The sequence below is a fragment of the Ranitomeya imitator genome, chromosome 4 (assembly GCF_032444005.1).
Source record: "Ranitomeya imitator isolate aRanImi1 chromosome 4, aRanImi1.pri, whole genome shotgun sequence".
Classification (NCBI taxonomy): domain Eukaryota; kingdom Metazoa; phylum Chordata; class Amphibia; order Anura; family Dendrobatidae; genus Ranitomeya; species Ranitomeya imitator.
Window position 1 is genome coordinate 196,141,196 of NC_091285.1, and position 26,349 is coordinate 196,167,544.

Consider the following 26,349-nt stretch of genomic DNA (forward strand, 5'->3'; position numbering starts at 1 on the left):
CACTCCTTGCTGTTCTCCTCCACTGAACAAAGCTGTGCCGCCTGTTTACTACGGTTGCCAATTTTGAACTGCATTTCGACTACTTACTGATTTGGCCCTACTCTCTGTGTCAGCCTCTCATTCCAGTTGTCCTCCACTGCAATGCCCCCTGGTTATTCCTGTGTTACCAATTTTGAACTGCATTTAGCCCACTTTCTTCTTTGGGCCTATATCTGTGTTTCCACTTCATCGTGCCCATTGCCCAGCCAGTGATAGATGAGTCTGCTGGTACATTGACCCATAACGCAACATTCCCCGTGCACGCTACACAACAACATTGTGACCCTGCTGAAAGTCAGGTTGCTCTTCCCGCATACCATACCACCTTACACGGGGACAAAGAGGAAGGTGCAGATGAAAGTGCAGGTTCCTTCATCAGGTGGGGGGAGGAATACTAGTTGGCGACGTCACTGGCACAGGGCCTCTCATAGTACGCAAAAGTGTTGCTGCCGGTGGGAGGCGCCCCCGCCGTGCAAACACACCGCTGTACTTTGAGGGGCCCTGTGCCAGTGCCAATGCCAACGAGTGGGCCCCCCCTGCTTGCTCAGGTTCACAGCACTTGCAAAGTTGAAATACTTACCTCTCCCTGCTCCACTGCCGTGACGTGGTCCAGATTTCCTGGGCCCACTAATTACTTGAACCAGCCCTACCCCCCACAACTTTAGCCAAATGACCCCCAATTTCAAATGCCTTCCAATTATTATAAGGTAAATTACGCTTGACAAGCTTCATTAAGAAGAATGGATGGTTTTGACATTAAAATGGCCACTCTAGGTGTTTTCCTGGCCCCCACTCACTGCCGACTATGCTGCCCCATTGACTTGCATTGGGTTTCGTGTTTCGGTCGATCCCGACTTTACGTCATAATCGGCCGATTTCACTCGACCCGACTTTGGACATAGTCGGGTTTCGCAAAACCCGGCTCGACTCTAAAAAGGTCAAGGTCGCTCAACTCTAATCACCATCATTGCCTGCTATATATTTTATATTGTATGTCTGGGATGTAAAAAAACAAACAAAGCAAGTATATATATATATATATATATATATATATATATATATACATACATTTATTGATCCAATAGACCTTTATGCAGCAGATGTTTGTTATATGAAGCCACAGTGGTCAGTAATATTTGATAGAGTCCAAATCACATACCATTATCTTCAATCTGCCATCCATATTTGCTGGAGTCTTTTAAGGCTTGCCTCAACAGTGCTGCCTGATGCATCAATTTTTTAGGTATACAACCTACATTCACACATGTTCCCCCGAGCCCTATAAAAAATAATTGTGTGAAGTACAAATATATACACCATTAGCATATTCAGTATAAAATGAACATTACCAATATAAGTGTGTGCATGATGTGTGTCTGTATTACAAATATTTGCAAATATATGATGGCATGGAAATCAAAATGACGTTCCCTTGGTCACAATACATGCAGAAACAGTATCATAACCTATTTCTAGAATATGAAAAACAGACTAAGGTTATCTACAGATGCGCAAATAATGACATTAAAGGGGTGTCCAGTACTAGGATAACCCCCTTCTTGATCAAAATGTTTGGCTCCGATAAAATAATAAAGCCTATACTCACCTTTCATGCTGGCGCCGTTCCAGCTGTGTCAGCACTCGTGGTCCCAGGGCTCTCGTGCGGTGTTGTGACATGTGACGCCGGTATCCAATCAGCACTGGCGTCACTGTCCCCGCCTTCGGACAAATCGAACATGAAGAGGAAGTCCGGTCTGCAGCTGATCTTGGACTTCCTCTTCATGCTCAATTCGCACAAAGGCGTGGACAGCAATGCCAGCGCTGATTGGGGGCTAGCGTCATGTGTCACAACAACGCACGAGAGCCCCGGGGTAAGCGAGTGCCGAGGTGAGTATAGGCCAAGTGAGGGGTATGAGAATAAGGTGTCCAAGTAGTGGACAAACTTCTTTAAGCTGAGGTCAGCGCCCATAGATTCTCTCATCTTAGAGATGCAGGCAGATTATGGAAATGACACTCTGATCAAACTCTGATCAGCATAGTGTGACCCGCTTCTCTATTCTGCAAATCTGCGGACAACAGTGGCTCAGTGGTTAGCACAGCAGCCTTGCAGCACTGGAGTCCTGGGTTCAAATCCCACCAAGGACAACATCTGCAAAGAGTTTGTATGTTCTCCCCGTGTTTGCGTGGGTTTCCTCCGGGTTCTCCGGTTTCCTCCCATACTCCAAAGACAATACTCATAGGGAATTTAGATTGTGACCCCCAACAGGGACAGCGATGATAATGTGTGTAAAGCTGTAAAGGGCTGCGGAATATGTTAGCGCTATATAAAAATAAAATTATTATTATCCATGAGTGCAATGTTTTCCATTCACCCATAGACTTGAATGGGCAAGTGGCATCCAATATCAAAGTGAAACTGCAGCACGCGTGAAAAAAGAAGCGTGCATCAGCACTACCTCACGGGATAACATTAGTCCAAGTGCTATGCGATAAAAATCGGACAGCACTCTAGTGTGAGAGAGGCCGATACATTTTGCTCACACTGGAGTTTGTCTCTTTGCCATTTTGTTCCCTGTTTAACAGTTAATAATCTGATTGATAGAAATCTCAATGGTAATTTTGTGATTGCCAATGCCACTAGATGACATCAGTTTCCCTCTGGTGTGGTTGTTGTTCTGTTATTATCATCATGAGAGTCAATGGAGATTGAGCCGCGGATTCAACAGTAAGGCATCCATAACAATAGTTATAGTCTACAGACTCTACATTAATCCCTTAATGGAGCATTCATTAAAAATAGAAGTGTGAACAAAGCAGCTACAGACATCATCAAGACAGAGATTACAATCATAAATGTCCACAGTACACCAAGGAAATACCATCCTCATCCTGTTTTGTACTATCCATGCCAACTGTGCTTATGTAATTTTATATATGTACGGTATGTATATATATATATATTACATAGGTGATTATATAGTGGGATAGTAAACCATAAGCAATTAGGTGAACATTATAGGTATAGTATAGTAAGTACTGTACGTTTACAGGGTTACAAGAATTACAGCTCTAAAGGATGCTATGAAATAATTAAATCGTCTGTGCTCTGAATGCCTGGATCCAAAACTAATATTCTTTAGGGTAGGGTCACATGACCGTATTTCCTCACAGTGTGATCTGAATTTATCAGTTGTGGAGGTAATGTGAAAATATGTCTCCATCTTCTCTATTCTGTCAGTCCATGTTAATCAGACTGCATTCAGATGTCATCCGAGTGCAGTCCAATGTTTTCCATGGACTCATTGACTTACAAGCCTAAGTGTGATCCAATTTACAGGTACAAATTGTGAATGCTGTGATTTTTCTTTCCTTGGACAGACTCAGAGAATAGCATTGGTCAGAATGTGATAAGGATGTTTTGTCAGAACGCATGTGGACCGAAAATATGGTCGCCTGGACAAACCCTCATAGCGTTGCAATGTTTTTATCAACCTGGAATGCTATTCAGAGTTGTATCAAGCTACAGTCTCCTACTTACCCCATGTGGTTCCTAAAGGTGAGGGGGCGACATAATCTAACACCAGCACTTTCTTCCCATACTGTGCAGCTTCCTGTAAAATGTAACAAGATGCATCACATACTATACTTCTAGTGACCAATGGGGAAACATCATTGATTGTCATCATTTAGGTGGTCCAGATCGTCATCATCAACGCTTTCATACCTTAGAAGCTGCTAGACCTCCCGATCCTCCCCCAATGACAATCAAGTCATATTCGTAGGCATTTTCCTTGGGTTTTTCATTTTTGCTTTCTAACAATTTCTGGAACAAACCATCCTTAGATAACTAGAGAAAAAGAGCACAAATACTGACATATTAGTCCCTGCGTCTTCTATTATTGTTTTTGGGAAAACTGTGACAACTACAGCTACAAATAATCAGAGTCTTCACTGGCAAATTATACATGCTTTGCAAGAGTGGAAGTTTATAAAAAGAGATATTCAGGATACAAGTGTCTGGAAACTTCGGCCCTTCTGGGAGTTATAATAGAATGGTGGATGTCTGATCACTAGAGCACATACATCTCAATGTGACATATCTGTGCAGACCTATCAATCTATCGATGACAGTTTTCTACTATGAACAATAACAGGTTAGGCTGGTTTCACACTTGCGTTTCAAAACGCATGCGTTTAAAAAAAACGCATGGTGAAAAAACGCATGTAAACGCGTGCAAACGCTGCGTTTTTTTGACGCATGCGTTTTTGCATGTGGTGAAAAAAACACGGCGTTTTGACGCATTTACATGCGTTTTTTCATGCGTTTGCGTTTTTAAACGCATGCAGATAAATGTGTGACAGCTGCCAATCATCAAAATAAAGTAAAAAACCCACTATAAACAGAAAGAGCTAGGGTTAGGGGTAGGGTTAGGGGTAGGGATCCTAACCCTAACCCTAAAGGGATCCTAACCCTAACCCTACCCCTAACCCTAAAGGGATCCTAACCCTAACCCTACCCCTAACCCTACCCCTAACCCTACCCTTAAAGGGATTAGGGGTAGGGTTAGGGATAGGGTTAGGGTTACGGTTAGGGGTAGGGTTAGGGGTAGGATCCCTTTATCAATTTTATGGTGTGGGGTGGTTTATCAGTGTGTTTTTATGGTTTGGTTTTTTTTAAAACGCATGCTTTTTTAACGCATGCAAACGCATGTGGTTAAAAACGCATGCGTTTACATAGACAGCAATGCATTTTTTTGCAGAAAAAAAACGCATGCGTTGCAAAAACGCGTCAAAACGCATACAAAAAACCGCATGCGTTTTTAATGTTAAATATAGGGGGGAAAAACGCATGCTTTTTTGCGTTTTTTGCCGCAAAAACACACAAAAAAAAACGCAAATGTGAAACCACCCTTACTCATGATATGTATGAAGCCACTTTTCCATTAGAAGATCTGGCTTAGGTTTGTTTTTAGTCCATGCCAAATTTATCCACATGATGAATCAGCAAGTAGTGCACACCAATCCCATAGTGCAGCAGTATTAATAAATCACCCTCATTATATATTGTCTTCTGATTCAATTATGTGGCCTTTATTATTTGGTGGCTTGCCCTTCCCTTCTTATATACTAACAAGCGTCTGAAAAGTAAATACATTATAAATGCAAGAAACCCGTGCTGACAATAATGAAGCACAAGCTGCAGGGCTGACTCATGCGCCTTCCGGTTACGCTGTCTTCCTTCACATGTACTACTGAGAATTGAGAAACTTGTGATTGTACATTTGGGTGTGTCAGGCAGGTGACTATCATTCCCTAAGCTGACCTTATTTTCATAAAACTAGCTTGTAGCATATATCATACCCATTAGCTTCATCTACTTTCATTTCTACGTGGAAATATGAATGATGAATTGTTCTTTATTCGAGCCATCTTGTCTTGTGCATTGAAAATAATCTGCCGTAATTCGACATCTGAACCACCAAGAAAATGACATGCTGTGGATCTAAACTCTGCACCACATGTCATTTCAAGCTTGGAGTATGAATGAGTGCTTTAAAGTTTGCTGTGAATCCGGGAACAGTGCATCTGCAACGATTTAAGGCACCATTTCAGCATTTTTTTCAGCATTGGAGTGGCACTTTAAATGTAAGCCCCCTGCCCCCGGTCATATACTAGCCCTCCAGTGTCTTCACCGTTTTTCTGCACGGCTCCGGACCCGCGACACCATCTTATGAACACAGCCCCCGACTGGCCGGAAGTCAGAAGCTACGTCACAAGCTCTCAAGACAAGTCCATGAGAGCCAGAACGAGTCTCTTATAGAGATGCATTGCAAAGAGACCTCTCCGCACAGCGCCATGAAACATTGGGGCAGCCGGCAGATCACTTTTTGCCAGAGACCAACAGGAGCGACACTCCAAAACGATGAAGAGGCGGTAGGTGAGTATGAGACAGGGGCAGGGGAATTATATTTAAAGCACCACTCCAACGGTGCAATAAAAAAACCACTGGAGTGGTGCTTTAACATCGCTTTTATCTGTCGCCTGAGCTCCCAAAATGCACTGCCATCAATTAACAGGAAACCAACAGAAATATAGACATGAATGAAAAACCATGTCATTAAAAAATCGCCACAAGATGAACTAATAATCGCTGAAAATGTTATATAAAACAAGATGTTGAAAATTTTTTAAAAAAATGTACAGGTAAGATTTAGTGGGCGTAACGTATAGTAGATTTTGTCTAGAATCCCTTATATAGTACATTGCAAGTAATATGAGTTTCAGTGCAATCCTTTGTTAATTTTCCATTCAATAAATCTTATTACTTACCATTTTCTTTTATAGATTTGTGACTGTGTAACCACAGTTTATGTCATTGATAAGTTTAATACATCTTTTTAGACTCTGTTCATACTAGCATCATGGCTTCTGTCTCGACAGCTACATTGGATTCCTTTTTAAAGAATTCCATTGAATCCTGACAAAACATTGACTTATAACAGGGTCTGGTAGATTTAGAGGTTCTGGTATTTCTTACTTTCAAACATTATGGAAAACTAAAAAGACTTAAAAACACATCTCTTTGGAGTGGCCTATCGCATCACTTCACTAATCTAACTCTCCCCTGTTCCCCATCTCTAAATTTGACTCGGAACCTGGTCTCACCTACTCATCTGTCTCCACATCCTCCTTGCACCAATATCACTTGGTAACTGCACTTAGTAGACAAATACTCGCTGGACACCAGATCATGCAGCTTTATATGATTATTATAATGATGGACGCACCGTACACAACAAGCACTTACTAAAAGATGTGTCCCCTATTTCTTTATATATTGTAAGCTTGTGAGCAGGCCCCTCACTCTGCCTGTAGCAGTTCAACTATGTGTTACATTGTGATGTCTTTGTACATGCCCCTTCTTCATTTGTAAAGTGCTGCAGAATGTGTCTGTGCTATATAAATACAATTATTATTAGCATTATCATTACTATTTTGCCTTAGAAAAGTATTAATTGCATACAAAAATGAACTGTTATAATTTTTGGGTTAATTAAGACCTGTGGCTGTCATGTCAACATTTCCTGGATCTCCTAATCCTTCTTACTTAGAATCATGGATTATATTTCTCCTCCTCAATCAATCAGGAGTGAATGCATGCTATTGTAGGACTGCTTCCAATATTATCCGATATCTCAATACACTGTTTTTCTACTCTATGGAAATGCCTTCCTTCTCAGGATACTTATGTTATGTGTATCACTTGTTTTGGTTTGTAAATTTTGTGATAAAATCAATAAAAATGAATTAAATATAGTAAGATCAAAATGCATCCCAATATTAAATGAAATGTACCTGTATAACATCAGTGTAATCGCCAATAAGCTTCTCCTTCACAAAAATATTGGGTAATGCCGTCTCCATGGTATATTCATACAGTTCCTTCTCAAGGCTCTGTCCGTTGTCTGTGGAAAGAAATCATATGTGGCATGTTCATTTATAAGCTGTGCTTCCAAGATGAGCAAAAAAAGGGAGGGACCGGTTATTTCACAATCACTTCATTTCTATTGCTTCCTGACACCTCTGTCTCCTCACTCTCCCAAAAGTGTGAGTAACCATGACTTGCAAACTTTCCGGAAAGGAAACAGAGACAGTCCAGGTGACGTACTACGGGAAATCAAAAACTATTTCTAAGGGAACTAAATAAACAATTTAGAACTTCCCTAAATATTTGTTTTCGTGGTAATTACAATTAGCCTTCATTAATTGAAACCTTACTATGGTGAACCCGCACTTCGCCAGCATCACAATTACATCATACAGATCACATAATGCCGTCTCCCCCTTTAACCAACATAAAGTTCCGCACCCCTTGGGAGCACATAAGGTCAGCATGGTACAATTTTATACAAATGCCCCCCTGTCCACACAGGCCCAGGGAGGCACGGAGAGTGGCCCACGCAGTCACTGAGGTGGCACCACACTTACTCACAGCCCTGACAGGCTTTTCTGTTCGTCGTTAGATATAAGCCCATTCTGTTAATGAGATTATATCAGGCCAGAAACCATCCCCGGTAGCATAGAACGTTAAAACAAGAAACGGATGTGTGGATTTAGATAAAAGAGCAGCACAAGGTAAAATTATATAGTTAATCACCTTAACTGCACAATAGACAATACATTGTATACACGATGGTTATACATATTCAATGGTCAGATATGCAAATACAATAGTGGTAGGACAAAAGATATAAGCAGATGGATCATTTCAATTACCTGCTCGATTTAAGACCATGTGTGCACTGGGCCGCAGGGGACATGGGCAGCCATCTGGCTCCTAGGTCTTTCACAGCACATTACTCGATGAGACCACATGGCCTTACAGTAGCCCCTTAGATCACTCCCCTGCCGCCCTCTGGGCTGAACTAAAATCCCCTCCCCTTGCCTCTAGCAGCTAAAAACTCCAAAACATAAGATGGATCATAATTCCTTAATAGACAGTCCTAGGGAGGCAGTTTTGGCGGCCGGGTCCCAGCTATGCTTAGAGACTAAACACATCTAGGCTATTGGGTTCCTATTAGCCATTTTACAAATCTCCTCTCTCTAGGGTATTAGAAGGGATCAAGACCCCTTGGCGGCATTCACCATGTTCTGGAGATCTGAGCTAGGTGCCAACTTTCTCCTGGAGGTTTGGAGAATATTGGACTTCCTGCTGAGTCCCTGCTTGACAAAGGAAAGGGGTTTTTATAATCTCAGGCCAAATAGGATACAAATTGTTGGCATGAAATTATATCTCCAACATTCTTCACACCTACATTTACCTAAAATTACAAATATCCTTCATCTAGGCATGACTTAGACCAGGGCTCCCCAACCTGTAGCTCGGGAGCCACATGTGGCTCGCGGTACCATGAATTGTGGCTCGCGACTGTCTGCCAACTTGTTGCGTTAGGTCCAGGTCTAGCAAACAGGTATGTAGAGTACATCTCAAAATGGTGAATTTTGTGAGTAGTCCTGCACAGAAGTGCAGATCTGGATGCACATTTACTGGTCTTTGGGGTTTAGAGATGCTTTAGGTATGGTACGCTGGAGGTTGGTACTACATGTTAGAGGAGGTGCTCAAAGCTGGATGTGACAGTGTGTTGGGAGTCCTTGCTGGGAGAATACTGAATGGGGGTATTGTGGGAACCTCTAGATCTCAGTCTACTGCTTTGGAGTGATTTCGGTGGAAAAGCTTCGGTTATCATTATACCCGTAATGGGGGCATTGGTTGATCCTACTTTGAAGGGGGTGGGAGCTGGATGTGGCTCACGACCCTCTCTCAGTGCTGAATGTGGCTCGCGACCCTCTCTCTTAGCTGAATGTGGCTCTCAAGGGCAGAAAGGTTGGGGACCACTGACTTAGACCAACATAAAGTAGGTGGGATCAAATATACATTTAACACAAGGCGGGGCCAGATGACAACATGACCAGAGAAAAAGTGTTCAATATAGAAAAGTACTTCTGGAGAGTGATTTTCAGGGGTCTCTTTCTGTGCTTTGTAAAAAGCCATGTGCACACAGACTACAGTCACTGTGGCTCTATGCTATGGGGCTGTAATCACTCGGGATATTGCCATAAGGTTCCTCCCAGAGTTGAGCAAAAAGATTCATGCTGCCCTGGTCCTCTATCGCTCCCAGTCCAGGGCAATCTTCACCCCTGGAATCCTCTGCTAACTAAAAATCAAAATATCATCAAGATTTTTATGAAAGAAAAACAACTAGGGTAAACAAAGAGGTATGTCACTCAAATAGGGAAATTAGATGCATTCATATATTAGTTTTCTGGCACTAAATGTATATCTACTATTTCTGCTCTCCTTCGGCCTCCTGAAGAACCTTTATATGGAGGAGAAACACATTGAGGTACAGAATGTGGATTTGTAGGTACACTTGACAAATTGATAGAATGAAAGTATTTATATTTTCCCTTTGAGTGATATACCTCTTTGGTTTACCTTAGTTTGTGTTCTTAAATAAAAATCTTGATGGTATTTTGATTTTTAGATTTCTCCAGATGTCTTCCCTGTGTATTATATGGTATATGAAAAATTGGATATGCCATATCAGGGCTTCATAGGGCACACAAGGGACAGTCGTATGTGAACTTGGATGCCATTTAGGCTATAATATAGGTTGCCAACCTCCAGGGGTAGGTAGGATTAAGGATAGGGTTAAACGGTGCATTAGCCATTGTATCTTTGAATTTACATTGTCCTATATATCTAATATGAATGTATTCATGCTTTTTGTGTGTTTTTTTTGTCCTAAAGATTTTTATTGCTTAATTAGTAAATAATTACTGTTTTTATGGGGATGTTATATGCTAGAATTAATTGATGATCCTCTTTACACCAATCATGTTGAATAGAATCCACAGCCCAGCATCCTGAGAGACTCCAGTCACTTCACCATCTCTCTCTGTAGATGCTGCGCTGAGGATTCCAATCACAGGAGTGAAGATCGCACTGGTATATTGCCATATGGTTCCTCCTACAGCTGAGCAAAAAGATTCACGCTGCCCTGATACAGCAATCCTGTCCGGTCTTTTGTTGCTCCAGACCAGGGCAGTCTTCACTCCTTTGACCGGCATTCTTAGTCCAGCATCCTGAGTGCCTCCACAATTTCACTCTCTATATACATGCTGGGCTGAGGAACCTAGTCACAGGAGTGAAGACTTCCATGGTCTGGGAGCGACGGAGGATATACTGTATAATGAAGTAATGCAGTTCATATTGCGCAATATTCGACTGATCTACTTAAATCAGGGAAGTTCAGGGAGTTCTGCGAGCACACGCTGTCAAGAGCATAAATAGAGATTTAGTTTTACCTCTTATATTTTTGCTTCCAACAAAAATATGCCTTTCATTGTAAGCAACAATTGTTCTCACCTTTTTAACAGTATTACATTTCTTAATTTTATATTTAGATCAATTACATTTTTTTAGAAACTGAAAAACTAATAATTACAAAAAGCTAATATGTATTTCATTAATTGGATAATCTCCAATGTCTTCACATTGTTTTTAAATGATTAGCTAAAAGATTATATTAATCTAAGTGACCAGTTATTTATTTAATGCAAGTAACACTGAGTGGGAAAAAAACTAAGTTACAAAGTAGGTTTATATCTAATATTTGTAACTTTATAGCTGTGATGCCGGGTCACTTTTCATGGACAAGACATGAGGCAGGGAGGTCAAGAAGTCCAAGGTCAAAAGTAAGAGAGTGCGTCAGAGACAAAGGGATAAGACAAATGAATAGTCAAGAGCAAGTCTAAGGACAGGCACCAAGGGTCAGAGAATATCAAGGCAAAGGGGCAAACCGAGCAAATGGTCAAAGAGGCTAAATCCAAGGTCTGGCAACAAAGATCAGAGTCAGAGAATACTAAGCACAAATCTCACACACCACCATGCAAAAGCTATGATTGCAATAGTCCAAGCATAGCCAGCAGCTAAATAGCCAGGTGATCCTCCTGAAAGGGCAACACATGGAGGACATACAGCTGGCCCAGCCTAATTGGGCTGCAGGGAAAATGCCATACACAAAACTGACAGTCCAGCATGCCTTTGCATGCTATAGGATGGCTGAGCTGCCAATCACATTGCTAACAGGCTGACACGCCCTGCAATCCATAGGGCAGCTGAGATGTCACTCACTGTGTCCCTAGGAACGTGACAATGTCACACTAATATATTAAGCAGTTTATGTTATCTTTGTGATTTTATTTAGCATTAGAAGATTTATTAAGTTTTGATAAATAGGGAAAAAACAACTTGAATCACAAACATCAAGATAATTGAAGTTATTAATTGAAAGGTTAAGCTAGACGCTGTACTTATAATTTTTATACATTTGTTGCAAATAAGTTCTGAAAAGGAGCAACATCACGTAAAAATAATAAACTTGAAGCACATAAATCCTTAAATGAACTCGATAAGAACCACACTGAGACTGGTATATAATGGGGGAATAATTTGGGATGCACCCAAAGGTGCGTCATGTGGACCTCTCTGAGAGCAGCATGTAGTCGTGGTAGGGAGTCTGTCTTAATCAACCAACAAAGAGTGAACATATACACCAATAGAGAGGAAATTAAGGAGTGAAATCTCAGGTATTTACAGTAAAGCATACATTTTATTACAAAATTTCAGACAAATACACAATATAACATTGTTTGATGAGATACTACAATATCAGGGTACAAACCACAACAAAGCTGTAAACAGGATTAAACCCCAGGTAAAGCTATGTCCAGACATGGCTATCTAAATCTCCACAATTACATCTGTAAAAAATGACCCATATGTCTGGTACAGATCTAATATCTGTATTGCAATTAGATGTCATGTAAAGATCTCTACATTTATTGAGCAGATGAATCACCACAAATCTCCTTATCTACTAACATAGCGTGTGATATATTGATATGGCCAAATACATATCTTGCTCAATGTAGAAGTAAAATAATTCTCAGTTGCAATACTGACAACAGGACCACCATGAATAGCCCATAATAACCTGCAGTCATGTTGGAACAAGGGAAGAAAACCTGGTCAGAACGCACCTCGACGCGCGTTTCACCGCCACCGCAGTTTCGTCACGAGAACATAGCACACTCCCCAACCTTGGTAAAACTGTAGCTTTAGAAATTCAGTAGAACTGTAGCGCTTTAATAAGTAGAAAAGAAGTGCGTAGTGTGGCATTTGATGGGTTGGTGCATTTGATGAACTTGTGCACGACCGTGTCTGTGGAGGGGCAATGCCAGTTTCATACATTCATGCATCATGGATTGGTCAAGGATCTCCTGCCCTAAACTCAACAACCATGCAGGCATATATGAGGCCGCCAAGTTCAGGTCAGGAGACCAGAAGCTATTCTGCAGCATGGTTTGAGTACAGACCATAAAATAGGCTCCAATCTGAGATACTATCCTAGTTACATTTATTATTGTTCTCATCCTTTTTTTTTTTTACTGAAGCAGTTAGACTGTCTGAAGTTTTGTTTTAATCTTGTTTTTTTACCGAGGAATGGATCATTTAAAAATGCATGAAGTACAGATAGCACTCTGAAGTATAAAGAAGGTCTTTACTTTGTAATCCATTTTACACGGAAGACCATGGACTTTAGTGGCCCGTAGTGTGATCTACAAAGTGTAGGAGAATAGGACATGGTCTGAGTCTCATGGATCAAAGTTCAGTTTTTAAAGCTGATGTTTGTACGGATCAATAAAACTCCACTGCTGTCCGACAGAAAAACAGAATGCATATGGTGTGAATGTAGTAGTAACCTGTGCATCTCAAATCGGTCTCCTCATTTGGTGATGGCAGCATTGATCTGAGAGTGCCATCTCCTGTTTCTTCATTCTTTGATGCTGTCTTGAACAGTATGTGTTATTTATGATTATAGTGTCATTTGATCAAACGACCCCAAGTTTAAAGTATTCATTTTATGCAGACTCCATCTGCCTTCCAGCCGCTGATATACTGTAGAGTTTTCTCCATACCACTGGCATAGGTAGAAACTAGAAGGCTATTTAATCAGCAGCAGGGGGGATACTGCACACATACCATCACTATATGGGACTCTTTCTACACAGAGCTTGATACACTGCTGTGGGTGTGAACAAATTACAGGTGCTTCTCACAAAATTAGAATATCATCAAAAAGTTAATTTATTTCAGTTATTCAATACAAAAAGTGAAACTCATATATTATATAGAGTCATTACAAACAGAGTGATCTATTTCAAGTGTTTATTTCTGTTAATGTTGATGATTATGGCTTACAGCCAATGAAAACCCAAAAGTCATTACCTCAGTAAATTAGAATAATTAACAAAAAACACTTGCAAATGCTTCCTAAGCATTTAAAAATGTCCCTTAGTCTGTTTCAGTAGGCTCCACTATCATGGGGAAGACTGCTGACTTGACAGATGTTCAGAAGGCAGTAATTGACACACTCCACAAGGAAAGTACATTTTGGAAATCAAGGTCCTAGAGTATGGAGGAAGAGTGGAGAGGCACACAATCCAAGCTGCTTGAAGTCTAGCATTAAGTTTCCACAGTCAGTGATGGTTCGGGGAGCCATGTCTTCCATAACACCTCAGCAGTGCCACAGGCTGATCGCTGCCATGCCAAGCCGCATTGATGCAGTAATTGATACAAAAGGAGCCCCGACCAAGTATTGAGTGCATTTACTGAACATACATTTCAGTAGACTAACATTTCGGATTCTAAAATCATTTTTCAAGCTGGTGTTATAAAGTATTCTAATTTACTGAGATAATGACTTGGTTTTCAGTGGTTATAAGCCATAATCATCAATATTAACAGAAATAAATACTTGAAATAGATCACTCTGTTTGTAATGACTGTATATAATATATCAATTTCACTTTTTGTACTGAAGAACTGAAATAAATTAACTTTTTGATGATATTCCAATTTTGTGAGATGTGTCTGTATCTTTAGTCACCTTGTAGAAGCACCTGTACATCGTGATTATAAAGAGCAATAGATAACACACACTGTGCGAGACAGCATGCATATAAATATGTATGTTCTCTTTTAAAGAGTTTGACTGAAATTGTTATTTTTACTCATTTTTTACCCAATAACTTTAAAGAATAACAAAGTTTTAAAATGGCATCTATTATAAAACAGGAAAGATAAATATCTTGGTACCGTGTTAGCCAGTAGATAGAAAAATATTTAGAATTGAGAGTCCTCAGTGGTTGGCTGAGGACTCTCAATTCTGAATATTTTTCTATCTATTATAAAAAAATTCAATTTCTTTCCTATTCAACATAGTACGCCTACATCTGAGCAAATTAAACATTGACAAATACCCCTGTAGGACATCAGTGAGGGCATTATAAGAGATGACCTGCAGAGATATACTGCAGAGAATAATGTAATAACTGACAACCAGCTTGGATTCATGAAGATTAAGTCGTGTCTAACTAACATGTTGGGTTTCTATGAGGAGGTGAGTGTAAATCTGGATGTAGGTAATGCGGCTGATGTGATTTATTTGGACTTTGCAAAAGCACTTGATACTGTTCCACATAACAGCCTTATACTGAATCTACAGAAGCAGCAGCTGCAAAAGCAAACAAGATTTTAGGGTATATAAAAAGAGACATAAAAACCCGCTATCCCAATCTATTGTTACCCCTTTATAAATCACTTGTGAGGCCACATCTAGAATATGGGATCCAGGTTTGGGCTTCACATTTAAAAAAGGATATTTAGAAATTAGTCAGTTCAAAGGTGGGCAACTAGATTATTACAAGGGATGGAAGGCTTCTCATATGAGGAGAAGTTGAAAAAGTTGGGCTTGTTTAGCTTAGAAAAAAGACGCCTCAAAGGAGATCTCGTTTACATGTGTAAATATATGTGTGGTCGGTACAAAGAACTGGCGCATGACTTCCTTCCAAGGACCATAATAAGGACCAGGGGGCACCCATTACTGGTGGAATCAAGGCGACTCTGACAGCTAAATATGAAAGAGCTCTTTACAGTTAGAACAGTCAGAATGTGGAATGCCAACCACAATAGGTAGTAATGGCATACACTATAACATCTTTTAGAAAAGGGTTAGATGATTTCCTCAGTACACATAACATTGTGGATTATAGTTAATTTAGTGATAAAATGTACAATTGGTGGAGTAAGGTTAAACTTTATGGACCTATGTCTTTTTTCAACCTATGTAACTATATAACATTGTGGTTTATCATAAAAACACAGAACCAGCAGTAGAATTGTAGCTTTGCCTACACATTAAAGTGTAAGCCATCAATCTGAAAAATGTAAGTGTTCACCTCTAGGACAACCCCTTCTCATTCCTCATGTTTGGCCCCGATAATATAAAAACACCTATACTCACCAGACGTGCCGGCGCCGTTTGACTCTCTCTCCTGGGGCTCTTGTGTGGTTGTTGTGACATGTGAGCATGGCATCAAATCACCGCCGGCGTCACTGTCTCCACCTTTGGACACTTTAGTAATCAAGGGAAAATGAGAGAGCAGCCGAAGCTTCCACTTCCTCTTGATTACGTATAAGTCCGAAGGAGGAGGCAGTGATGCCAGCGGTGACTGGTCACTAGGGTCAAGTGTCATAACAAACACACAAGCATTCCTCTGTTGAAGTAAGGTGAAATGAAGCAAAAGAGTCTCTGCCTGAGCTGGCAGATATCATTGGCAGGCAGAACAGGCAGGTAGATAGCAGAAACCTGGATGTAATTACTTAGCCCCATGGGAAAAAATAACCAAAGTCTTGGAATACAAAACAAAACCAATATCAAAAATTGTAAGGTGAGGGTTGGAAAAAGTTTAAAGGAGGACTACAGACTAAGTCTTCACAGCAGTTAGTCTTTGCTTAAGCTTTATCCCTTCTAAAGATCTGTAAGATCAGGTCCGCCGAAGGATGTTGTTTGGCCCACGGAGCTGTAAAGGATGTGATGGCTCCTTTTTTCCTATATTCAAATGTATACGAATACATTTGAATACTGTGGCGCAAGGACTAGGCCATAGAAAGCGCCTGTCAGCCCAAGCCCCAACATTCAGCAGCATGATGAGGTCAACACGCTGCTGATATCATCACACTGCTGCTGACACTGGGGTCCCACAGGCAGAGGAGACATCGGGCACTGATATGCATTCCATGGAAGAGCCAAAGATAAAATGTCTTGTTATTTTAGATGAGGGGCCAGGGGAAGGAAGGGTTATGTTACTATGAGGGCACATAATGTGACAATTTTGGACACTATGGGGTAATTTTTGGACATTATAGCCAATTTGGAACATTAAGGAGGACAATATGGGACAATTTGGTACATTATGGGGCAATTTGTGGCTATTTGAGCCATTATGGGGAAATTTGGGACATTATGGGGGACATTATTGGGCAATTTGAAACATTATGGGGGAACTAGGAGAGATTGCGAAATGGGGAAAAGTATAGCAAAGGACAGTGGGGTGGGAGGGACTTGGAAAGAGGCAGCTTGGAGGAGATATGGAAAAGGGGCAGTATGTGGGGGACATTATGGAGAGGGGTTCTGTGGGGAATTTTATGTGGGGGGAAATTATACAGATGGACAGAGTGGGGGATATTTTGGAGAAAGGCAGTGTGTTTGTAGAGGTGTTTTAAAGAGGGACAGTGTGTTTAACCATGTACTGCTAGTGGTTCTGGTGCTGCATTCATGTACTGATGTTGGTTCTGGCACTGCATTGATGTACTGATGGTGTTTCTGGTTCTGCACTCATGTACTGACAGTGGTTCTGAATTTGTACATATGGAGCAATCCATAACGTGTTTCATGGCCATGTTAAAACTGAAAAAGTGTCAAAACCTAGAGATTTGAGATTGTATGGAGCATTTGGTGAGTTTTTGCTAAAAAAAAAAAAAAAACCCTCAGTTTAAGTTAGCGTGCGTTCACACTGATTTTTATGGTGCAGAAACCCTCCAAATCCTTCTCAAATACTCAAAAATTGGTTCTGGGGATGTATTAATGAACTGATGGTGGTTTTGGTGATGTATTCATGTAACTAACACTTAAAAAAAGTATGGCCCTTGGGATTGGTTCAGTATGGCATTGCGGCCCTTGGACCAAAAATGTTGTGCACCTCTGTATAAGAAGGATGTACTTTATACAAAAATAATTAAAAAAATGTCAACCACAACTGTGTAATGTGACATTTCTTTAAACATGAAAGGAAGAACAGGGGAATGTTCTTGATGCGGGTTAAATTAGTGGTAATGCATTAGTAGGGATAGTAAAAAATAGTACAAAATAATTATAATATTCCTGCAACCAAGAACCTGGACAAAGGTATATTACATGGACAGTCGGAAAAACGCACTGAGAAGAGGGGAGGAAAAGAACCCGACCTCGAAGTCCATATACATAGTATAGTGAATAAGTAAAGATTTTATTTGATTACATCAGGTGACAACAATTGAATACAAAGCAATGTGCAAAAAGAAATGATTGAAAGCTGTGGTAAAAAAAACAGGGCCGCACACCCAGGTATACAAAGGATCGTACTCAAGAGGGAGCAACAAAACAATGTACTTGGTGACTTAATAAATCAGTGCACTGAGAGCTATATAGATAGTAGAATTGGTAATAAATATGTCACACATATAAACTGATGTGAAAACAAAGTTGAGGTAGTGGAAGTTGCTTGTAAAGTGCTAGTGCGAAATAGTTGCAGTAAATGTAACTACTATTGCAAGATACAGTGGGGAAAAAAGTATTTAGTCAGCCACCAATTGTGCAAGTTCTCCCACTTAAAAAGATGAGAGAGGCCTTTAATTGGCATCATAGGTAGACCACAACTGAGAGTCAAAATGAGAAAACAATTCCAGAAAATCACCTTGTCTGATTTGGCAAGATTTATTTTGCAAATTATGGTGGAAAATAAGTATTTGGTCACCTAAAAACATGCAAGATTTCTGGCTCTCACAGACCTGTAACTTCTTCTTTAAGAGGCTCCTCTGTCCTCCTCTCATTACCTGTAGTAATGGCACCTGTTTGAACTTGTTATTAGTATAAAAGACACCTGTCCACAACCTCAGTCACACTCCAAACTCCACTATGGTAAAGACCAAAGAGCTGTCGAAGGACACCAGAAACAAAATTGTAGCCCTGCACCAGGCTGGGAAGACTGAATCTGTAATAGGCAAGCAGCTTGGTGTGATGAAATCAACTGTGGGAGCAATAATAAGAAAATGGAAGACCTACAAGACTCCTGATAATCTCCCTTGAACTGAGGCTCCACACAAGATCTCACCCTGTGGGGTCATAAGGATCACAAGAACGGTGATCAAAAATCCCAGAACCACACGGGTGACCTAGTGAATGACCTGCATAGAGCTGGGACCAGCAAGGCTATAACAAAGGCTATAATCAGTAGCACACTACGGCCCCCAGGGACTCAGATCCTGCAGTGCCAGACGTGTCCCCCTGCTTAAACCAGTACATGTTTATCAAACAAAAAAATGTCCAAATAAATTATGCTTATTTAAAGAACATATATAATACAACGGTGTGACCCAGCGTTGTCAAATTGCCAGGAAAACACTAATAACCAATAGAACCAGTGTGTTTGTTTAAAAAAGTTACAATATTTTATTATGCATTATTCTAAAAAACACACATGTAAGCAATATAACAAAAATCAACAAGGTGCCTTTCGTGTGAGGGAAGGCATGACAATCACCGCATGTATATTGGCATAAATGCCCACATAAATTCTAGCTGGATTACATCCATTTGGTATGTGGACATAAATTGTCCATCATATACACAAAGAAACCCTAATGCACAAGTTGTAGATTGAATTAATTCTGCCCAGTACTGACAAGAAAAGATATACAGGGGTACAAGTGCCCATATAATGTTATTTAGCATAAGATCAAAAAGCTACCTGTACTGCAGCGTGATGTAGAATGTAAGTAGTAAAAAGAACAGTGGGAAATTTACCTATAATGCTAAGGGTCCAAGTGGGGTCCAGCGTATGAGTACGGGATTAATCCATGCTTCCCTCCACCCCAACGCACGTTTCGTGAATTCTTCCATCAGCAAGGGCACTGAAGATAAAATGTGGATGGGTCATTCAGCATGATAATAATCCCAAGCATACTGCCAGGGCAACGAAGGAGTGGCTTCATAACAAGCATATGAAGGTCCTGGAGTGGCCTAGCCAGTCTCCAGATCTCAACCCCATAGAAAACCTTTGGAGGGAGTTGAAAGAAAAAAAGGATATATAACAAAATATTGTGATGAACTTTTGTTAATGACCAAATACTTATTTTACACAATAATTTGCAAAATAAATTTTGCCAAATTAGACAAGGTGATTTTCTGGATTTGTTTTCTCATTTTGACTCTCATAGTTGTGGTCTACCTATGATGCCAATTTCAGGCCTCTCTCATCTTTTTAAGCAAGAAAACATGCACAATTGGTGGCTAACTAAATACTTTTTTACCTACTGTATTAGTAAGTATAGTCACAGTATTAGACGGTAGCAAAAGAATATGGTAGTGAAGGATGTGAATACTACCACATAGTAAGTACATTAGTTGGTGGTGTACTAAGAAAATAACCCATTATATACATGGAGGTAATAGATGTACTTACAAGGAAAGCAAGGCTCCCTCTCCTGGATGGCACCCACCACAATGCATTTTTCTGCCATCCGCCTTCGTCACGAGGTCAAATTAGTGCGTCCAATGGCAGAACCCCCGCTTTGAGGTGGGCTCCGACGGTGAGCCCGCATCAAAGCCAGGACATGAACAGCTGACATGTACCCGCAATTGGCGCCGGCGGAATCGCGATCCACCCGCTCATATTCACTAGTTATATGCCGCTGTCACACTCTGACAGCGACATTTAACGAGCGCCTCCGGCCATTCGGCCAAAAATGCGTGCACCGGTGACCCCTGTCATGTGATCTGGGGTCATCGGCACATCGGCATGACAACCAGAGGTCTCATTGAGACCTCTATGGTTGTTGATGCCAGATTGCTGTGAGCGCCACCCTGTGGTCGCCGCTCATTGCAATGCTGTAATTCTACTACATAGGGGCGATGTGAGCATCTCCTCTATGTAGCAGAGGCAATCAAGTTGTGCCAGCTTCTAGCCTCCCATGGAGGCTACTGAAGCATGTCAAAAGTAAAAAAAAAATGTTTTTAAAAATCTGAAAAAAACAACAAAAAAATATAAAAGTTCAAATCAGCCCACTTTCGCCCCATTCAAAATAAAACAATAAAAAAATAAAACAATAAAAAAAATCAAACCTACACATATTTGATATCGCCACGTTCAGAATCGCTCGATGTATCAATAAAAAAAGAATTAACCTAATCGTTAAATGGTGTAGCGAGAAAAAAATTAAAAATGGCAGAATTACGTTTTTTTGGTCACAATAAAATGCAATAACGGATGATCCAAACATCGCATGTGCACCAAAGTGGTATATTTAAAAACGTCAGCTCGGCACGCAAAAAATAAGCCCTCACTCAACTCCAGATCATGAAAAATGGAGACGATACGGGTATCGGAAATTGCAAAATTTTATTTTTTTTTAGCAAAGTTTGGAATTTTTTTTTACCACTTAAATAAAAAATAACCTAGCCATGTTTGGTGTCTATGAACTCATAATGACCTGGAGAGTCATAATGTCAGGTCAGTTTTAGTATTTAGTGAACCTAGTAAAAAAGCCAAACAAAAAACAAGTCTGGGATAGCACTTTGTTTGCACTTTCACCGCACTTGGAATTTTTTTCCCGTTTTCTAGTACCTGACATGGTAAAACCAATGGTGTCATTCAAAAGTACAACTCGTCCCACAAAAAATAAGACCTCACATGACCATATTGACAGAAAAATAAAAAAAGTTATGGCTCTGGGAAGGAGGAGAGCAAAAAGCGAAAGCGCAAAACAGAAAAAAGCTCCGGGGGTTAAGGGGTTAAACATGTGCTTGGCTTTCTTTTTTTAGCAGCTGCAGTTTAACCTCTTAGTGGCATCTGGCAGACTGCACAGGAAGTATATAGTAAATGCTTGTGCCTACTCCATACTCAGTAGTTGCTGGCTATTTTACACAGCTGTTCACCTGCCACAAACAAGGTTTAGTAGAAGATACCTAAAATGTCAATACTTTGCATTTAGTATTGCAGTGTATTGAATAAGCAATCATAAGTTCAAGTCCTTCAGTAGGACTAAAAAAATTAATGTAAATGAACTGTTTAAAAAATGGAAAACATAAATATGTAAAAATATGTAAAGATCAATAAAAGCTTATAATTACTATTTCAAACTGTTAGTCATCATGGGTGATGTAGCAGCATATACTTATGCTCATTTGAATTGCATTGTTGGGTATTGAGGTGCTTACAACTACAATAATAAAATTAGTCTATGCCTCTCCAGTTCATTACTTGAGCTACGAGCTCACTAAAGTACGCTGCTCAAAAAAATAAAGGGAACACTTAAAGAACAGAATACAACTCCAAGTAAATCAAACTTCTGTAAAATCAAACTGTCCACTTAAGGTACCGTCACACTAGACGATATCGCTAGCGATCCGTGACGTTGCAGCGTCCTCGCTAGCGATATCGTCCAGTGTGACAGGCAGCAGCGATCAGGCCCCTGCTGTGCTGTCGCTGGTCGGGGAAGAAAGTCCAGAACTTTATTTGGTCGCTGGACTCCCCGCAGACATCGCTGAATCGGCGTGTGTGACACCGATTCAGCGATGTCTTCACTGGTAACCAGGGTAAACATCGGGTAACTAAGCGCAGGGCCGCGCTTAGTAACCCGATGTTTACCCTGGTTACCATCCTAAAAGTAAAAAAAACAAACACTACATACTTACCTACAGCCGTCTGTCCTCCAGCGCTGTGCTCTGCACTCCTCCTGTACTGGCTGTGAGCGTCGGTCAGCCGGAAAGCAGAGCGGTGACGTCACCGCTCTGCTTTCCGGCCGCTGTGCTCACACAGACAGTACAGGAGGAGTGCAGAGCACAGCGCTGGAGGACAGACGGCTGTAGGTAAGTATGTAGTGTTTGTTTTTTTTACTTTTAGGATGGTAACCAGGGTAAACATCGGGTTACTAAGCGCGGCCCTGCGCTTAGTTACCCGATGTTTACCCTGGTTACCGGCATCGTTGGTCGCTGGAGAGCGGTCTGTGTGACAGCTCTCTTAGGAAGCAACACTGTTTGACAATCAATTTCACATGCTGTTGTGCAAATGGAATAGACAACAGCTGGAAATTATTGGCAATTATCAAGACTCCCCTTATAAAGGAGTGGTTCTACAGGTGGGGACCACATCTCAGTACCAATGCTTTCTGGCGGATGTTTTGGTCACTTTTGAATGTTGGTTGTGCTTTCACACTCGTGGTAGCATGAGACGGACTCTACAACCCACACAAGTGTCTCAGGTAGTGCAGCTTTTCCTGGGTGGCACAGCAATGCGAGCTGTGGCAAGAAGGTTTGCTGAGTCTGTCCTCGTAGTGTCAAGAGGCTGGAGGCGCTACCAGGAGACAGGCCAGTACACCAGGAGACGTGGAGGGGGCCGTAGGAGGGCAAAAACCCAGCAGCAGGACCGTTACCTCAGCCTTTGTACAAGGAGGAACAGGAGGATCACAGCCAGAGCCCTGCAAAATGACCTCCAGCAGGCCACAAATGTGCATGTGTCTGCACAAACGGTCAAACAGCGGCATTTAACCGGCGCTTCCGGCCGGGCGGCCGGAAATGACGTCATCGCCAACCCCCGTCACATGATCGGGGGTCGGCGATGCATCAGGAAGGTAACCATAGAGGTCCTTGAGACCTCTATGGTTACTGATGCAGGCCTGCTGTGAGCGCCCCCCTGTGGTCGGCGCTCACAGCACACCTGCATTTCTGCTACATAGCAGCGATCTGATGATCGCTGCTATGTAGCAGAGCCGATCAGGCTATGCAAGCTTCTAGCCTCCCATGGAGGCTATTGAAGCATGGCACAAGTAAAAAAAAAATGTTTTTAAAAATATGAAAAAATCTAAAAAATATAAAAGTTTAAATCACCCCCCTTTCGCCCCATCCTAAATAAAACAATTAAAAAAAAAACAAACCTACACGTATTTGGTATCGCCGCGTTCAGAATCGCCCGATCTATCAATAAAAAAAAGCATTAACCTGATCGCTAAACAGCGTAGCAAGAAAAAAATCCGAAACGCCAGAATTACGTTTTTTTGGTCGCCGCGACATTGCATTAAAATGCAATAACGGGCGATCAAAAAAATGTATCTGCACCGAAATGGTATCATTAAAACTTCAGCTCGGCACGCAAAAAGTAAGCCCTCACCTGACCCCAGATCACGAAAAATGGAGACGCTTCGGGTATCGGAAAATGGCATTTTTTTTTTTTTTAAGCAAAGTTTGGAATTTTTTTTTCAGCACTTGGATAAAAAATAACCTAGTCATGTTTGGTGTCTATGAACTCATAATGACCTGGAGAATCACAGTGGCAGGTTAGTTTTAGCATTTAATGAACCTAGCAAAAAAGCCAAACAAAAACCAAGTGTGGGATTGCACTTTTTTTGCAATTTCACCGCACTTGGAATTTTTTTCCCGTTTCTAGTAAAAGACATGGTAGAACCAATGGTGTTGTTCAAAAGTACAACTCGTCCCACAAAAAATAAGCCCTCACATGACCATATTGACAGAAAAATAAAAAAGTTATGGCTCTGGGAAGGAGGGAAGTGAAAAATGAAAACGCAAAAACGAAAAAGGGCCGCGACTTGAAGGGGTTAAAGCCAGAAAGTTGTCATTTGAAATGACTTTAGCTTTGTTCCATGTCTGTGATCTGCTTTTTTTCTACAAAATTAGGCCGGCTTCACACTTGCGAGTTTTACGGACATAAGAGCGCAGAAACTACGTCCGTAAAACTCGCAAAAAATACGGCACAATTATTCTCTATGCCCCTGCTCCTATCTGCCGTATTTTACTGATCAGTATTATACGGCTTTCTACGGCCGTACAAAATCGCAGCATGCTGCGTTTGTCACCGTACTGCGCAAGAAATACGCCAATGAAAGTCTATGGAAGCGTGAAAAATACGGATTACACACGGACAAGCAGTGTGACTTGCGAGAAATACGCAGCGCTGTTAGAAAGAAAAGCCGGTAATTCAGTGCGGTATACAGTAAAATCACACTGACAGCTTACAGTCCAATAGGTAGAATAAATGTGTACACATAGAATAGGTATATATATATATTTATATATGTCAGTAGACACATATATGTATATATATTAATATTTTTTCCAGTGCTATACAGCTTGAAAGCCGGTAATTCAATTACCGGCTTTTTCTTTCTCCTTCCTAAAACCCGACATGATTTGAGACATGGTTTACATACAGTAAACCATGTCTTCTCTCCATTTTTTTTTGCAGATTCCACACTACTAATGTCAGTAGTGTGTATCTGCAAAATTTGGCCGTTCTAGCTCTTAAAATAAAGGGTTAAATGGCGGAAAAAATTGGCGTGGGCTCCCGCGCAATTTTCTCCGCCAGAGTAGTAAAGCCAGTGACTGAGGGCAGATATTAATAGCCTGGAGAGGGTCCACGGTTATTGGCCCCCCCCTGGCTAAAAACATCTGCCCCCAGCCACCCCAGAAAAGGCACATCTGGAAGATGCGCCTATTCTGGCACTTGGCCACTCTCTTCCCATTCCCGTGTAGCGGTGGGATATGGGGTAATGAAGGGTTAATGCCACCTTGCTATTGTAAGGTGACATTAAGCCTAATTAATAATGGAGAGGCGTCAATTATGACACCTATCCATTATTAATCCAATTGTAGTAAAGGGTTAAATAAAACACAAACACATTATTTAAAATTATTTTAATGAAATAAAAACAATGGTTGTTGGAGTATTTTATAGCTCCCAGGCTTTCTAGGTAAGTTCCCACGATCTATAAACATCCAGCAGAGGGCGCCTCACCGCAAATGAAGCTAAATATAGATCATTGATCTATATTTAGCCTCATTCCCCGGGGTTTTGCAGCAAGGAGCAGCCTGCATTAGCGGAACTCCTTGCTGCAAAATGTTTTAACCCCTTCAGAAGGATTTACATCGTTGGACGTTACAGATCTGCGGAGGGTAAGTATATTGTTGGTTTATTATGTTTTTTTACTTACAGAACGAGGGTCTTCAGTGACTGGATTGGGCGTAAAATAAAATACTCCAACAACCATTGTTTCTATTTCATTAAAATAATTTTAAATTATTACTGGAAAAAATATTAATACATATATGTGTCTACTGACATATATATACTGTATATATATATATATATATATATATATATATATATATATATATACAGTATATATATATATTTTTTTTCTTTTTGGGACACATGGATCACTTCTATAGCGGTATGTTGGTTTTGCAAGCCTGCGAGAAAACCACGCAGTACGGATGCCATACGGATTACATACGGAGGATGCCATGCGCAAAAAACGCTGACACACCCTGCCTACGGAGGAGCTACGGACCACTATTTTCGGGACTTTTCAGCGTATTACGGCCGTAATATACGGACCGTATTTTCATATGCTGAGTGTGAAGCCGGCCTTAAACAACTGAATGAACATCCTCCAAGGCCAGTGATTCCATAATTTTTGCCAGGGGTTGTATTGTCCGTATACTCTTTTATTTCCTGCTGTGTTATAATCAGACCATGTTCCTGCACAGTCAGACACAGCCATTACACAGT

General features: G+C 40.9%; 1 protein-coding gene across 1 annotated transcript in view; it reads right to left on the bottom strand.

The window, feature by feature from the left end:
• The window catches only part of TXNRD1 (thioredoxin reductase 1), a 178,649-nt gene that overhangs the window by 42,872 nt on the left and 109,428 nt on the right, over nucleotides 1–26,349 (bottom strand). Inside the window, exons 4-7 of the mRNA XM_069764223.1 lie at nucleotides 7,396–7,505; nucleotides 3,764–3,886; nucleotides 3,578–3,650; nucleotides 1,199–1,318 (exon numbers count right to left, since the gene is read on the bottom strand). Coding sequence (XP_069620324.1) covers nucleotides 1,199–1,318; nucleotides 3,578–3,650; nucleotides 3,764–3,886; nucleotides 7,396–7,505 — 426 coding nt within the window. The remainder of the gene's footprint in view (nucleotides 1–1,198; nucleotides 1,319–3,577; nucleotides 3,651–3,763; nucleotides 3,887–7,395; nucleotides 7,506–26,349) is intronic.